Source organism: Calliopsis andreniformis, chromosome 1 (genome assembly GCF_051401765.1).
Source record: "Calliopsis andreniformis isolate RMS-2024a chromosome 1, iyCalAndr_principal, whole genome shotgun sequence".
NCBI lineage: Eukaryota > Metazoa > Arthropoda > Insecta > Hymenoptera > Andrenidae > Calliopsis > Calliopsis andreniformis.
The window spans coordinates 13333883-13350382 of record NC_135062.1 but is presented as its reverse complement, the minus strand read 5'-3'; the positions used below and the strand labels follow the sequence as shown (position 1 = coordinate 13350382).

The window sequence follows — 16500 nt, the reverse complement described above, 5'->3', positions numbered from 1 at the left end:
CGATTTGTAACGGCAAACGAGTTCACATAGTATACTTAGCACGTTGCATACGTTAAAAAGCCGTGACACTTGAGATATCTAATTTATGGAAGCTTAAAAATATTCATCTGGTATTCAGGACTACCATTAATACTTTAAATTATTTAAGAATGTTCAAACATAAAATTTAAACGCTTTCAACTTTTAAAACATGGATTAAATTTAGTATTTTCAGATCAAGAGATAGTATCAGAAGTAGTCTTTTATTATAATATAATATTTACACCCAATTTGCACTTAGGTCTTATTTTTTAATTATTGTTCATTACACATTGTAAATGTACTATTTCCTTCAGTAATATAAATAACAGAGACAATAGGAATATGTAATATAAAAGTAAGATTAATAAAATGGATAGAACAATGGAGTATTTTTTTATGTTCCAGAAGAATAGGCTCTTAAGTTTGTAAGAAGACAATGTTGACAGTTTTATAATTATAAAATCAGCATATATATACATAGTATTTAATTGTAACAAAAATTCTTTACTGGATTTACATACAGTCGTGTTTGTTATGTGTGAAAATCAATGAAGATGACATGCCCTAATCGCGATCAATTGCAGAAGAAGGATTATTGGGCTGAACACTTCTGAGTATTCCAGAGTACTCTGACCTGACAGCTTTTTACACAGGAAATATTTAAAAACAAATATTAAAAGTAGCAACATGAGACTCCACACTGCTCTAGGAATAGCAACTTTGATCATTCCTGCCATACGCATTCTAATAAAAATAATTGCACAAAAATAAGTGTTTAGACCATCTGCCACAAAAAGGGGTGAAAATACTATCCACCATCCTGTATTTCCTAAGAAATAATCATCATCTAACTTAAGTGCTAGTAGCACAGTGAAAATTGTTAATGAAACTAAATTTATCCATATCTCAAAGCTTGTTAAGCCTAGCCAATGCACTAATTCACGTAAAGAAAATATCATTTTAAAAAATGTAAATGTGATACAATTATTGATTTACTTTTTCTTCTCCGCTCATATTTTAAACAGTCTTTTTCTTATTGTTGGAACATTTTATTCTTGATATTTCAGACTACCTATTGTAAATTTCCTAAACACACGAATGTGTATGGCTGAATTATTTCTATTAATTGTTTCATAGTCCCCGCTGTCACTGAGAGGCTCTAAATCATCTGCAACAAAACCTAATGTTATTAACACAAATATATTTTACAATTTAAAGGATATACCTACCAATGAGGGATGTAGTAGAAGTCTTAATATCTAAATCCACTCCACCATAATGAATCTCCTTTAATTGCAGGGCCAAACTACAAGCTCTATGCACAGCACCTCCAAGACCATGAATAATTATTTCAGAGGCACCATTGCTGAACAGTTTCTCACATATTTTCAGCTGAGCCTAGTATTACAAACATCCAATATCAAAAAGTTAAACATTCACAGATTTATTCACTAATTACAACATTCTTCATTCACCATTCTCAAGTCACTAATACTCTATCAATTCTTACAAAGAAAAAAAAAGAAATAATGAAATGAATTTAATTACTAAACGTATGGATTCTTATTGAGAAATAGGAACATATTCCGAGGAATTTTCTACGAGAATCAACGTTTCAAGTATCGGTACTATTGACAATGACAAAAGAGAAGGTTATAAACTGGGTTACAAAATTACCTTAAAATTAGTTTTATTAGTTACGTAGACATCCTTTTCACGTTTTCTTTTCAAACCGAACGGTTGCCTCTTTTTAACGATATAATTCGAAGACAGTAACTTCTTACGCTTCTCTCTAATCGTGTTCCTCGCTTTCGAAATATCCCGATTCGATTCGGAGCATTCGTGCACATCGGCCATTCTGACAGTTTCTGCATGCGACTTTCTGTTGATTTCTCGTGCGTGTGGAACCGTCTCGGATTGGTAGAGATTTCTCTTTCGAAGAAAATATACGAGCCAATTGTACTGATCGTGTAGAAATTAAACGATACTTCTGATAATTCTATCAATCAACAACAACGTAGTATAACCTCGAAGATCGGAGGCATCGATTGATGGGCGTTTTGAGGACGATTTAGTGCAGTCTACCGGAAGTAAAACGAGATTCTTTAATACGTCGCGTAACGGGGAAATTGAGAGCACGATGAAGGAGCCTGAAGTAGATCCGAAGAATATTATAAAGAGCAGAGAATTGCTTTACAGGCTAATGATCAGGTTACATATTTTTCGTCTTTTCGTCCGCTTGAAGCAGTGGAAACGATTGTTTATCATATATTCTAGCTCGCGTAATTCTCGCGTGACACACTTAATTCCAATGATTCTGGATTAGGATTCACTAATAGTATGTAATAATTGTTTTAGCCAATTGTTTTATGATGGACATCAAACACTGGCTGTACAGTTATCAAATATGATTCAAGCAGAACCTCCATGTCCACCGTCTGATCGTTTGCTTCATTTGATGTTGATTGGACTGGCTCATGAACCAGATCGGTCTAAGAAAGAAACTGGTAACTTGTCTACATTTGCTTCGACGTTTGACAATACTTTGGGACCTGGTTTGGATTTAGAATTCGAGACAGAAGCTCAGACACAGGCTCCAGAACCAGCACAGTACGAGACAGCCTATGTTACCTCGCATAAAGGGAATTGTAGAGCAGGAGCATTTTCAGCAGATGGCCAGTTAATTGCCACTGGGTCAGTGGATGCATCTATTAAGATTTTGGATGTGGATAGAATGCTTGCCAAGTCTGCACCGGATGAAATGGCACCTGGGGATCAGACAGGTGGTCATCCAGTTATAAGGACTTTGTATGATCATTTGGAAGAAGTGACCTGTTTGGAGTTTCACCCAAGAGAGCCTATCCTTGTGTCTGGCAGCAGAGACTTTTCCATTAAGCTATTTGATTTCAGCAAAGCCAGTGTGAAAAAAGCATTTAGGACTATTACAGATGCAGATCAAATTCGGTGTTTATCCTTCCACCCAACTGGAGACTTTTTAGTTGTTGGAACAAATCATCCGGTTGTAAGGCTGTATGATGTTAACACAGCACAGTGCTTTGTCTGTAGTATACCAAGCCATCAGCATACTGCTGGAATAACCAGTATCAAATATTCTCCAGATGCCAAAACATATGCATCAGCTGGTAAAGATGGGAGTATCAAATTGTGGGATGGTGTATCGAATAGATGTATTAATACTTTTGTAAAGGCACATGATGGATATGAAGTGTGTTCTGTAACGTTTACAAGAAATGGAAAGGTTTGTAATGGCTCCTAGTTGTTTCATAGTTAATTTAAATATAAAGTCAGGATTATCTAACTCTATAATTTTTTATTTCAGTATTTACTATCATCGGGGAAGGATTCTTTAATAAAATTGTGGGAATTATCAACTAGCAGATGTTTAATTGCATATACAGGTGCTGGGACTACAGGTAAAAGATTAAAACATTAAGTATATCCAAACAATATTTATTTAGAATTAATTATTACACTATTGTCTGTATCGTGTTTAATGCAATGATTTGCTACCTTTTAATAGGAAAACAAGAACACAAAGCACAAGCTATTTTTAATCACACTGAAGATTATGTAATGTTTCCCGATGAAGCTACGACATCCTTATGCGCATGGAATTCTCGAAATGCATCTAGGAAACAGTTGTTATCATTGGGACACAATGGTCCAGTGAGACTGATTTGTCATTCCCCAACTGCTCCAGCATTTCTGACGTGTAGTGACGATTTCAGAGCAAGATTTTGGTACAGAAGAATGCCAACTCATTAGTCTGACATCCAGGATTCAAAGAATAGACATTTGTTTTAAAGTTCAACAACTCGATAATGTAATACCATCTGTGATTATGCAGTTATCAAACAGGACAATATTTGTTCGAAACATTAAAAAAAGAACAAAAGACAACAAGTCAAGAAAAGCCAGACATACGATGATACGTGAAAAAAAAACTTGTACAAAAACTATTGTACACTATTCAACGGTCAGAACACTCAACTACTGTGCCTTGAAGCGAGAAACGTTTTACCGTTATAGTTTATGTTAAACTGACGTACGATCTAATTTGAAATAATTGTACATATTCATTTCGCATTACTTTGAAGTAAAAAGGACGACAATGTCGTTTTCGTTTCATACCAGTCTACATCGATATCGATATCATTGATCATCGTGATACTCGTTCTGATAACCGACGCGATTTCTGCGTCAATTAAATATCTACCACAATAACCAATAATAATCGATCCCAAGCAGCACGTAATCGTTACCCACGCGTACAGGTAAGTAACAAAACAAAAACCATTCAACACCTCAAACATACACTGGGTGTATTCCCCGTTTAGCGTTCAGTCGTTTACAAAATACGCGCTATTCGTCTTCCAGCGACAAAGCCGGAAATCCAATACTAAAGGAGCGCTTTTCCATTAAAGAATCTCCCAGAGGTACGGCACGAAGAAAAACTGAATCTTCGTAATGAATTTAATCTACTAATTCGGCGATGGTATTTAAAAACAACGCAAGGTCAAACGTGACGAGCGGCATTCGTGAAATAAAAATCTCGAGGGATCGAATTTTAAAGCATTTCCCGTGCATATTGCGTCGCTACGTGTCGAATTGCCGATTCAATCGCGAGGCGGCGCTCTGAACTCCCGCTCTACGTTTGACGACGTGTCACGTGACCCACGCTAACCGCCATCTTTGCTTATCGTATAAACAGTGCGACCGGGCTCAGCACGAATTCTTGCCGAGAAATCGCGGTTTTTCCCAGTGTTTTTGAGTGATCCGATCGCGAGGAAATGTCTGAGATCAAGGCGGAGAGCAAGAACGACAACAGCATCGAGGATGCGTCGAAGGTAAGCGGGGAAGAGGCCGAGAAACATCTTCATCAAGCCGAGTTTTCATGCTGAGGCGGCGTGTGCTCCCCTCGGAATACAAGGAGGACGCTCGGTTCTCTCGAAAATTCTATACGATAACGTGCGGCCGGGAGGGAAAATCGTCTCGCGGCGCGCGATTATGGGCGGCAGGGACGTGTACGCGGTAAATACACGGGTGCCTTATTGCGCGTGGCCAGGAACTCAGTGATTTTTCAAAGCTGCGCCGTTTGTCCTTCATTGGCAAAGATGGTGGATGTTTTTTTATTTGTGACTCCCGTGACCAGGAGAGTCGCTGCTCGGCGACGATAGGAGTGCGCGAAAAAGGCGGGAAACGAGCATCGCACGGTGGATTACGTGCCACGCGGTTCTATACGAAAATACGTCCTTCCTTGGGGACATCGTTCGAGGCTGCGACGCTAGAAATACATATCGACTCGGCAAAATGGCGGGAAACTTAAACAAACTTGAGCGCGTTAGCACCGTGTAGTTCAACGGTCCTCGATAATCTTATCGCTCTCGCGAGTAATTATCGGACCGCGCTGTGCGTGTTTCTTCGCCTAGTTCGACGTAATCCTTTAAACGATCGCTTTGGTCCCGTTGCTATCGATACGAGACTCTTTCGTTTGCCTTTGCATAGCTCGCGGTTCGGCTTCCACTCGAGTCTCTCCCGAATGAAATGTAAGGATGAAATATTTTCAGGACCATTCCGCAGAAGAGAAACCTACTCCGGCGAAAAACAAACGAGGAGGTACCAAAAGACTCTCCACATTGGAAAGGACTGCTCAGGAGGGAGAACGACTCACAAAGGTGAGTTTTGTTTCTTTGTTTTTGCTGGGAGTCGGTTAGATTACTGGGAGTCGGTTTATTCGAACGAAATGTTGTTAAGGTTTGAGGGACAGAGGCTTCACCCCCGTCGCCTGCTTATTTCCCTCCATTTAGCCTCCCCGTCCACTCCGACTGCCTACGTGAGCAGAAGGGTGTCGGGAGAGGGGATATAAGTGCGGGGAGTGGGGGTGAAGGGGAACTCTTCCTCGACTTTGGTGGGGAGGATTCTTCGCCAATCCGCTGCTTACCCGCCAAACATGAACAGTTGGCTATATTCTCTGAACGAGTTGATCAATTTTCTTTTCTTATTAATTCGATTATTGATGTACATTTACTTCTGTCTGCTTATATCCAGTTATTCTTTAGTTCGTTACGTACATGATATCCTGCTTTTTTATAGGACTTAAATGCATCTGTTGGTGAAGTAGAAGGAAGGAGGCGTACACGTAGCTCCGCACGAGGGCTTGCCTCAACAACACCTGTACCATCTCCACCCAAAAAGGAAAAAAGAGAGACATCGACGAGGGGTGGTCGTGGGCGCGGGCGTCCCAAGCGGCAGGAGAAAAATGAGAACAACACGGACGAGGAGGCAGCTAACAATAAAAGTGAAAAGCATTCTGAGGAGGAGTCAACGAAAATGGATGTGGACGAGAACAAGGAGGAAACGGAGAAATTGGCGGACAGTGAGGACAAAAGTACTGTGAAGACAGAAAGTAAAGAAGCTGCTGAAAAGACGCAAGAGTCCAACTTCAAGGAGGAGAAGACCACAGAAGAGTCAGAAAACTTTGCGGAAGAAAGCAAGAGCACTAGTGTCAGTGAAGAGAAAAAGGAGGAGGACATAAAGGATAGCTCGGATTCGAGTCAAGATGCAACGGACACAACTGCAGAAGCACCCCCATCTTCATCAGAGTCTCAAAACCCCTCTAATACTACTACTACTGATGAAAATAAGGAATAACCTCCTTTCGCCTGTTTACCAACTTCATGTAAGCATCCCTTTACAATTGTTTTCGTAATTTTTCCTTGGTCTTGTTTAGATCCTGTTAAATGATTGAGGGAGAAGAGAACGAGAAAGTTTGGATCTCATTTATACGTAACTTTACAAAGATAAAACAATCGATTACTCAGTTTCTTATTTATAAAAGGTCTTACAGGTTTTATAATTGTACAATTCCTGACTTGTTATTTACTGCTATGAAATGAAATTATTCTGTATCGTGTATCTTACATTCTTGTTCTCTTCCATTCAAGTTTGAGTACATATATTATACAGAGACACTTTCTGTAAATTTTGATAAACTTTAATGTCATTACGAGATTCAAGAAAAAATTGTAGAGGCGGTTGTTGAAATGTAATTTTGTAGCTTCTTTAGAAATGGAAATTTTCCTTTTTATACATAAAATATTCATTTTACTGCAGCAGGTACCAAGGCGGCGCACACATTGGGGTTACAAATCCAGTCCCCTCGTCTATTTTAACAAATTGACACCTTCTTGCTAATCGTCGTTCTAATCAGCGCATGCACGCGAGTATCGTTTTACTTATCTCTTTTTAATTTCAAGATGAAACATTGAGATGCTGTTTACACTTGCACATTCACTACCAACCTAAATACATACGTGATTGTAAGTGTATTTGATGGTATTGAGTGTACCATAGAGTAGTTGTTTTTAATTGAGTTTTATTGTATCAAAGGAGAAGTTACTCGCTACACTGGTTAGTTGACGATAGCAGAGGGAGGTGTAGAGCATACGTTGTTCATGTACAATGATAATATTATTGTAAAATATATTTAATATGGACTTATATAGAGAGACAAGTTGTTTTCAAATCAGAGCTGAGACAGGAGTCTATAAGTAACAGTCTTCAATTCAGATCTGGTATGGAAGTAGCTGAATTTAATTCGTACATAGCAAATTACTGTAATACCTTGTCTTATATAAATAATGACTGAATGAAATGGAATATATGAGAATTATGGTGAAACGATTTCTCTTTTTCATGGAATACAGAAATAAAATTTCTGAGAAACGCGTCGTAGCGGTTGATATCTCTTGTTCTCCTTCCTTGCATAATGCTACTAATATTAATTGATTTGTCATTTTCAATTCTTTGTTATCTTTTTCCCTCAGTTTTCTTCGTACTTTTGTAACTAATAATTTTAACGAAAGTACGTCTCGTTTCTACCTTTTAAACGAAATCAAAGAAACGGTTATTGTAAAATAGAGATATGCGTATGTATTTTTCGATTTTCGTCATTTGTGAATCTTTCTTTTTGTTCATAATGGTCCAATATTAAATATGTTGATATTATTGTGTATTTGAACGGTTGTGAGTGTACAGATAGATTATATATTTCAATGCACTTATATAATTAAAAAGGATTTACACTTCTTTTAACAAGATACACAGAAAATGGAATGATAAATCTGATCTACGAATGCTCCGTCAGCGTTCGAACGTGTGCAATCAAAGAGAAGTAATTTTTCGTGTATCTTTTAGTTGTGTATGTAAATGGGAAAACAATTCCTGCTCAATATTCTTAGCAAAAAAAAAAAGTCAGCAATTGATTTGCACGATTTCCCAATTTTCGGCCGATTCCAAATCTTGTTAAATGGAGCAGAAGAAAAAGAAAAAGCGAGCAAAAGAAAATTGTACCTACACTTCCGCTAATTGACTGGTTTCCTGAAAGAAAGATGGGATTTGCCATTCCATGTATTATATTTTTTCTTTTTCTTATCAAAAAAAAAAATAATAAAAAATAATGGTAAAAATAAAATAAAATGACGAGACAATGCGTCGCTTCGACGAGAGATTAAAATCAAATGCGATACGCGTGTACATAGTTATGGTTAAGTCCTTCGTGTGTGGCAATTGATCTTATCTCTGACGGTAGCGTGAAAAAGGAACAGAAGTTTAGTGTGTGCTAGCGTTGAGCACCGCGTTACATAAGACAGATGAAAGTGTAGCATCGAACCTGCGTGTTCTTCGCTGTCGAATCAAAGAAATGGAATTTTACGATGTTGCATTACATTACGTAACATTACATTAAAGGTTCAATCCTTTTTAAGAAAAATAAACGGTAAACTTATTTTATCTATATAATAAGTATATGCATAGGTGATTAGCGGTATATGGAGGGAAATGCCTACGAGGTTCGATATTAGAGTTTTTATGATGTATTTACAATTTCTCTTGAACATATTCATCCTTGTTCCGTGTTGGAAGATGGTTTTATATTAGACCCCTCGTTACGACATCAGTCGCCAAAAAAATTCAATCAAACATTGTTCCCCCTCGCCTCCCTTTTGTTAATGTAGTCTGTATAAGTCTGGATAGAAATACAGAAATTAATCCGGTAGAGTATAATTGTGTGTAGATTTGTTGGAAAAGCGTGAACGTATCTATGCGTCGACGCGCGTGCATGCATACTTATACGATGTTTGTATAAAGATTTTCCGTACAGTTTGCCCAATGTAAATACGTTCGATAGCACCGTTTGGTACTGTTTTCGCGTATCTCCTTACATTTGCCGGCAGTTGTCAACGTTATCAGATTTAATCGCGCGTTACAATTCAACTGTATCGATGATCTAGAGAATTCTACTGTGTCATTCAGTAGACGTCACCAGCAATCGCGATTGAAGTTCAAATTTGAAGGCAAATATTTTTGATTATGTAGTCTTACAGGCCCTTAGAACCCATTAATTACTATCGAATTTCGTATAAATTTGTAATTCATTGATTTCAATTCATTAATAAATAAATCCATGAAATCTGAGATGAGAATGAACCGATCGAAAATACCGATGGTCATTTGTGGTCTGTTTTAAATGAAATAGGTACCTATGCCAGAGATGAATTAACAGCCACAGAATGACGAATGTTATTGTTAGTCATCATCGAGGAAAGCCATAGATTAGATATGCCAGTAACGAGGCAATTTATGTTGCGCCGTTATATATTTCACTTGAAACAAACCTGAAGTTATCTGGAAATTCAGGCATGTTACCGCGAATAAGATGTAGACAGGACGTATGCTTAGTTTCTGATGTTGTTTGCTTGCTCCGATGATAAATTAATATTTTATCTGATAAAGATAGCACCACTGGCGAGGTACAGACAAACCTATCTTACAGGAATCTGAAATACCGACTTCAAGAAAATTAGGATTTTTGCGCCCTCTATGCATACGAACGGCGGCTTTAGGAAACACAAACTCAACCACAAAAGTCGAAAAAGTTTGTAAACTCAAAGGAAGGAAATTGAATTCCAAATTAATATAGAATATGTATGTAAACACTTACCTTGTAGTTACTTATAATCTAATAGCTATAATTTATATTGCATTTACGATCTTATACGATCTTATCGACAGTTCACAACCATTGGCTCAGACACAACCGATTGCCCAGGTCTCACTACGAGGAGGTTACTGTGTAAATCCACAGAGAAATAGATGGAATCAAAATTCCATCAATCATCCTCACAAAAATCTCAAGATCCAAACCTTTAACTAGTAAGCCAAAAATATAGACACATAATTAATCAAAATCATTACCGCGTTTTGCAACCGTGACATCAGCACCATGGCTGAAACAAACTAATTTCTTTTTTGTTCTAAAATATTCAATTCAGTGATACTTCAATTATTCGTCGAATAATATTCTTATAATATAAGAATTATAAGATTATAATATTCTAAAATCACTCCAGCAAGTTAAAAAAATTTATTTCATGTAACATTCGCTCCCGCTTAAATTTTCTTGATCCTCGTCGCGCCGAATTATGCATGCGCGGCAAGGATGCGCAAGGACCTCGAGCGCGAACATAGTTCCGCGTCCGCGTTCCTCGCAGTCTGCCGCCGACGCTCGACCTGTTCACACGCACTTGACCTTTGTGGCGTCCCATTGGACGATCGCGTCAGTGATCACGCGCGACTTTTATCACAGTTCTCATCACCTTGAACTATTACTGTGCTTCTAAATTCTAATTCAAAGACAATATAACCTATATCCCGCGAGCAGAAATTTTCTCATAATTCCAACAAACCCGCATATTTACTTTGCGCCGCTCAGTTTCGTGCGAATTGTTAATTTACGTGACGCGATGTGTCATGCACAGTGCCATCTCTGATTGACAGAAGTACACACTACCAACGAACGATGTAGTAATAAATCAGTTTTATTCGTCATTGTCGTTGTTTCCCTTGGATCGATCGGATCTATGAGTAACTCTCATTCTTTCGAAATTAGTATTCGTAATTTTGCGATTCTTACATTGTAAAGTGTCTCAATCGCGTGTGGTAATTTTTGATAGACAAGGTGCGCGAGCGTGCATTGAGTTTTAGTCGCGAAAATGTGTGGGGTACCAGAGAAACGTAGACAATTGTAACGAATTAACTGTTTTCCATTTTCCAAGTGAATGATTTAGTTCGCGATCGCTTTTTTTAACCCCGAGCACGTGTTCGCCGTGGGCACGTGGCTCGCAGTGAAATGTGAAACGGGGGACTGTGCGCGTCTTCACTCGAGAGTCTCTCGACGCAGAAGCCGAGGTACGGTGGCGCGTCTTCGCCTGAGAGTTTCTCGACGCAGTGAGCGACAGTACGGTAGCGCGTCTTCACTTGAGAGTTTCTCGACACAGTAAGGGACAGTGAAAGTCGACGCATCGAACACTTCTGCGCCTCGTAAGGTCAGTCTAGCTACTTATTAACTAATATCATTTCCATTATTTTACTCTTCCTCAATATTATCGTGAAATATCTAAATTATTCTTTAGAATAATTCGTGTCACTAATCCATTTTCAGTAAAGATTATCTAAGACAATAGTTCTCCATGTTATTTATTTTTGTTCTTTTTCTCCGAAAATTGCTACTGTTAATTAAAATATGTAAATAATTTCTGAAAATGGATACAAGTGAGGACGACCCACAAGGGAGCGAAATTCCATTTGCGCGTTGAAGTTCATTTCCGTGATAACATTCTGCAAATATTTGGTTGAATTGCAACGAATTCGCAGAGGGTATTCCAGTTTCGATTGTAATTCGCAGGGGAGGTTAAGTCTCCAGGAAAGGTAAACTTTACGGTGGCGAATGGCCAGGGGCATTAGTGGAGCCATTAATGACCCCAGGAAAAAAAACGTGCATCGTCGGTTTAATTTGTAAACGGCGGAGCGTGCATTCTCGTGAATCGAGCCGGAAATCAAACCGATAAGGTCGCCACATTTAACGACTTTCGAATCCATGCGGAAGCGCGATAGAGAAACAAACGGCGCAGTAGGTTAGGTTGTCGATCGCGGCACTCATTTCGGGACGAGTTTTCTAGACAGAAAAAAAAACAGAGTGAAAAAGAGAAACTAGTGTCTGGTTTGATCGACAAGCTTCGCGTCGCGTATCTCTCAGGGGAATAAACAGCTGAATAAAAACGAGCTGCAATATCGTCACACTTTCTCTATTGTATTTTTGGAAATTCTTCCTCTTCTTTGGTGAAAACTCGAAAATCACGTTTTTTAAGTTGTGCTTTTTTCTAAAATACGTATATGATGTATATAGATTATAACTGAGACTGTGTAAGTATGGTCCATTGAGTTTGATGGTATGGTGAAAAGTTCTCTTTCGATGGAAAGTTCGCGAGGCACATACAAGGTGTTTCATAGTATGTAGGATGTTTTGTAGGGATGGATTCAGGAGACAAAAATAACAAAAAAAATTGAGTTACAGGTTTCATTTAATATGAAGTAAAATCTTGTAGTATGGTAGAAAATTAAACTTCAATTACATAAATATTTCTTCATTATTAACTTCACACCATTTCTGTTTTACTTGAATATTCTTTACTATGTGGTTCAGAAATTATTTTTATATTATTCTGTTCAGTAATATTCAGAAACCATACTAGTTTTCTCGAGATAATTCGAGCTCAATTTTTATTTTAAATTCGTATACAAAGAATTGTATTTCATACTTTCATTTGTGCCAATAATTTTGGAACACCCTGTATGAATATATGCTCGATATGACCTTGTTTCCGAGTTGCACCCTGTTTTATGTTGCAACAGTCTTTTCCACGTATGGACACAACGTGTGTAGTTTGATATTGGTTTACTGTTTACCTGGAAGATTCGAGGGTCGTCGGGTCTACCTAAACTGTAAACACTATCATGCATTACCCGTATCGTGAATAGGGCATTTAGTATCCAAACAGTGCTCAACGAAGCAAGATGTCCTACCAGGGTGGACTTGAGAGCTCCATCTGCTTCTGCGATGTATTAATTTATACACTCGTAAGTTTGATTAATTTTAATCTCAACTGCATAAATCTTGCAATTTTTATCAACTAGTGGGCAAAAAAATTATAATTTTCAGTACACTAATTACCTATAAAAAAGATTTTCTTAAATTTGACTAACTTTTGGACACCTCAGGGTAGGCTATATCCCATTAACCTAGAAATTAATGGGAACCGTCCCACAATATAAATTTTCTTTTCGTCACAGTGCAAAATCAGGGATTTCGACTTAAAATGAATTTGTAGAGCAACTGCGTTATTCCAGTGGAATAAGCAAATTAGGCTGACCCTTGAAATCAAAGAAAATTAATAGCCTTCGCATTTGAATATGTCAGTGATCCATGTATTTGTCCAGCTGATGGGAATAATGGACACCTACAAATATACTTTACATTTCACACGATTTTCGCAGCGTGGAAAGGGAAAAGGTCGTAATTTGTGGGCAGCAGTGTCGGGAGCCATTTTGATTCACCTCTTTACAGGAAATTACCAGGCCTGTTTCAATTTGCCCTTGCCGTGATACGCGACACTCCGTTGCAAATTAAATTTTCTCTCCTGTCCCCACCCCCGCGACCCACCATCGGCAATCGTGCCTGAAAAAATGCCAATCTCGGGAACTATTTCGTGTTTTCGCATCCCGTGCTTTAATTGGCCAATTTCGACGAACGAAACATTCCACTCCGCGGCAATTAAAACGTTACTCTTCTCTATTTTGTTTAATAAAAATGCAGTGGACACGTTTCTATTTACATTCACGCGTGGGACAGAGTGTGGTCGTTTATAGGGTGTTCTGGAAATGCAAATTATAGATTATAGATTATACCTGTGCCTCTGAGGTGAAGAGATTTGTGGTACAAGTTCTACAAATTTGAGTGGAAATGAAATTTATAGATTAGATTGAAAGGATGTTGAGAGAATTTTCTTTTCCTTAGAAAATGAGGATCTAATAAGAAGAATATACACTGGTCAAACAAATTATGGCATAGAAAAATTTTGGAGGAAAATCGGCTATATTTGACTGACGATAACTCCGCGAAAAATCATCGTAGGATCATGATCTTTTTTTTAAATTATAGCTTGAAGTCTTCATTTGAAGATATCATGCCTTAATTTTAAGTTTAATGCATCTCTAGTACTGTAGCCCCTTAAATCTGAAGGTATGTTTATCGTACTGAAAATTCAAAAGTTTGGCGACATGCACGGCCTCTCTAGAATTTTTTTCGGGGATGCCGTTTACGATAGCATAAAATTTTGTCCTTCCCCTTTAATTTAAAAAAAAGATCAGGTCCCTGCGATTTTTTTTCGCAAAGTTACAGCACTTCAATAGTAACCCTTGTATTTTGATAGCACATGGGGTAGTGCCAACACCCGACAAAAATGCAGGGTTTACTTTGAAATGCTGTAACTTTGCGAAAAAAAATCGTAGTAACTTGATTCTTTTTTTAAATTAAAGGGGAAGGGTCGAATTTAATGCTCCTGTAAACGGCATCTCCGGAAAAAATTTTGTCAAGTCTGTGCATCCCCTCAAATTTGGTAATTTTCAGTACGCCAAATTGCAAAGTTTGACAAAATGTGAGGACTCGGTAAAATTTTCTTCGGAGATGCAGTTTACAGTGTCATATAGTGTCAACCTTCCTCTTCAATTTAAAAAAAAGATCAAGGCGCTACGATTTTTTTTCGCAAAGTTACAGCACTTCAAAGTAACCCTTGTATTTTGATAGCACATGGGGTAGTGCCAACACCCGACAAAAATGCAGGGTTTACTTTGAAATGCTGTAACTTTGCGAAAAAAAATCGTAGCGACTTGATCTTTTTTTTAAAATAAAGGAGAAGATTTCAACTTTATGCTACTATAAGCTGTATTCCCGAAAAAAATTTTTGCGAGTCTCTGCATTTTTTCAAACTTTGCAATTTGCAGTATTAAAAATTGCAAACTTTGACGGGAAGTACAGGCTTAGCAAAATTTTTTTCGGAAATATCGTTTGTAGTAGCATAAAACTGAATCCTTTCCCTTTAATTTAAAAAAAGAATCAAGTTGCTACGATTTTTTTTCGCAAAGTTACAGCATTTCAAAGTAACCCTTGCATTTTTGCCATACATTAGCACTACCCCATGTGCTATCAAAATGCAAGGGTTACTTTTAAGTGCTGTAACTTTGCGAAAAAAAATCGCAGGGACCTGATCTTTTTTTTAAATTAAAGGGGAAGGATCAAATTTTATGCTGCTGTAAACGGCATCCCCGAAAAAAATTCTAGGAAGTCCGTGCATGTCGCCAAACTTTTGAATTTTCAGTACGATAAACATGCCTTCAGATTTAAGGCGCTACAGTACTAGAGATGCACTAAACTTAAAATTAAGGCATGGTATCTTCAAATGACGACTTCAAGCTATAATTTAAAAAAAAGATCATGATCCTACGATGATTTTTCACAGAGTTATCGTCAGTCAAAGATAGCCGATTTTCCTCCAAAATTTTTCTATGCCCTAAATTTTTTTGACCACGTATATAAAACGGTAGATATTAGGATCCAAGAATTCAAATTTTATAATATCATGAAAGTAGAAAACTAAATGAAAATAAAAATCGTCTTTTCTTATAAGCACATAGTTTCTCCTCTCATATGAATATTTCTTCGCTATGGTGACTCTGAAAAATGGAAGTATAGAACGTAGAAAATTGTTATTGGAATCTCGAAGACCGATAGATTCCTGACACACTTCCAATTTTCCGCGGGACAATTTTTTAGCATCCATGCGTAAAGTGTAATAGGAACAAGGGGTGATTTACGTATACAATAGCGTATAATAAAAGGGGTCATAAATCTTAATCGTTTCCCCGCGTTTCCTTCCTATAGAAATCGTAAATCAGAACACCCGATGCTGCCTGTTAGTGGATTATACCAGGAAGTCGAGATAGGAATAATCGACCAAAGACGCCAGTACTTTATCTGTTTCGCTTCTCAGGCTATTGTGCACGTTTCGATCGTTCGAACCAGCCGAACATAATGTATCGAAAACATGCTCCCTTGAAATATTCACTGTGTATGGATAATCTTTTAAACCTCGGATAATGCGAAAATATTCAGAGAGAATTATTCAACATTCTTTGGCAAGCTCTGAGGGCTGGATTTTATGACTCTGTAAGCATTAAATCACTGAAGTGATAAAAAGACACTGTGACAATTTTCTAAGAACAGTTGCATGTGATTATTATTGAGGAATATTCTCCAAATTTCAGGTATTCATTCTACTCCACACAGAGATATCAGGTTGGATAATTTTCGAAGGAAAACAAGCTTCCCTTTCTCCCTTCACTATCGAGTGGAATGGCATCCTCAGAAAAATTCAATTCAGCGGTAACAGAGCAGAGACTTTGCACTTTAAACTGAGTCCAGGCTCACTGATTTACGATCATGTTTCAGTACATTTCATAAAATCGTTCTCATATAATTATCGTACGCGTATAAAGCTTCTTTCT

The 16500-nt window shown here is 37.7% G+C and overlaps 5 protein-coding genes across 5 annotated transcripts in view; 3 read left to right on the top strand and 2 right to left on the bottom strand.

Moving 5' to 3' along the window:
- Positions 1 to 399: 399 nt before the first annotated feature.
- On the bottom strand, positions 400 to 980 carry LOC143180923 (transmembrane protein 203). The gene has a single exon (XM_076380980.1). It carries the CDS (start codon positions 978 to 980, stop codon positions 567 to 569), a length of 414 nt encoding a protein of 137 aa, XP_076237095.1. The 3' UTR covers positions 400 to 566.
- A 69-nt stretch (positions 981 to 1049) lies between these two features.
- Positions 1050 to 1886, bottom strand: Rpp20 (ribonuclease P protein subunit p20). The gene is made up of 3 exons (XM_076380966.1): positions 1699 to 1886; positions 1251 to 1419; positions 1050 to 1189 (listed from the first exon to the last, which is right to left on the bottom strand). The coding sequence occupies exons 1-3, from the start codon at positions 1876 to 1878 to the stop codon at positions 1071 to 1073; spliced, it is 468 nt and encodes a 155-aa protein (XP_076237081.1). The 5' UTR covers positions 1879 to 1886; the 3' UTR covers positions 1050 to 1070.
- Positions 1887 to 2079: 193 nt separating this feature from the next.
- Positions 2080 to 3807, top strand: Cstf50 (cleavage stimulation factor subunit 1 Cst50). The gene is made up of 4 exons (XM_076380929.1): positions 2080 to 2232; positions 2380 to 3280; positions 3362 to 3455; positions 3563 to 3807. The coding sequence occupies exons 1-4, from the start codon at positions 2162 to 2164 to the stop codon at positions 3805 to 3807; spliced, it is 1311 nt and encodes a 436-aa protein (XP_076237044.1). The 5' UTR covers positions 2080 to 2161.
- Positions 3808 to 5221: 1414 nt separating this feature from the next.
- On the top strand, positions 5222 to 7772 carry LOC143180938 (uncharacterized). The gene is given in 5 exon segments (XM_076381003.1): positions 5222 to 5394; positions 5396 to 5428; positions 5610 to 5717; positions 6136 to 6721; positions 7156 to 7772. Coding segments are annotated over 4 exon segments (741 nt in total). The 5' UTR covers positions 5222 to 5352; the 3' UTR covers positions 6694 to 6721; positions 7156 to 7772.
- Positions 7773 to 10722: 2950 nt separating this feature from the next.
- Positions 10723 to 16500, top strand: part of LOC143180906 (adhesion G protein-coupled receptor E3) — a 73177-nt gene continuing 67399 nt past the window's right edge. Inside the window, exon 1 of the mRNA XM_076380955.1 lies at positions 10723 to 11426. The gene's annotated coding sequence lies outside the window, so the exon portion shown is untranslated. The remainder of the gene's footprint in view (positions 11427 to 16500) is intronic.

Coding starts and splice junctions, on each gene's coding strand:
- LOC143180923 (XM_076380980.1), bottom strand. CDS start 980: ATGATATTTTCTTTACGTGAATTAGTGCATTGGCTAGGCTTAACAAGC.
- Rpp20 (XM_076380966.1), bottom strand. CDS start 1,878: ATGGCCGATGTGCACGAATGCTCCGAATCGAATCGGGATATTTCGAAA. Junction 1,420..1,698: donor CTAATAAAACTAATTTTAAG/GTAATTTTGTAA, acceptor TTGTAATACTAG/GCTCAGCTGAAAATATGTGA. Junction 1,190..1,250: donor TTCTACTACATCCCTCATTG/GTAGGTATATCC, acceptor GTTTTGTTGCAG/ATGATTTAGAGCCTCTCAGT.
- Cstf50 (XM_076380929.1), top strand. CDS start 2,162: ATGAAGGAGCCTGAAGTAGATCCGAAGAATATTATAAAGAGCAGAGAA. Junction 3,281..3,361: donor CGTTTACAAGAAATGGAAAG/GTTTGTAATGGC, acceptor TTTTTATTTCAG/TATTTACTATCATCGGGGAA. Junction 3,456..3,562: donor TACAGGTGCTGGGACTACAG/GTAAAAGATTAA, acceptor ACCTTTTAATAG/GAAAACAAGAACACAAAGCA.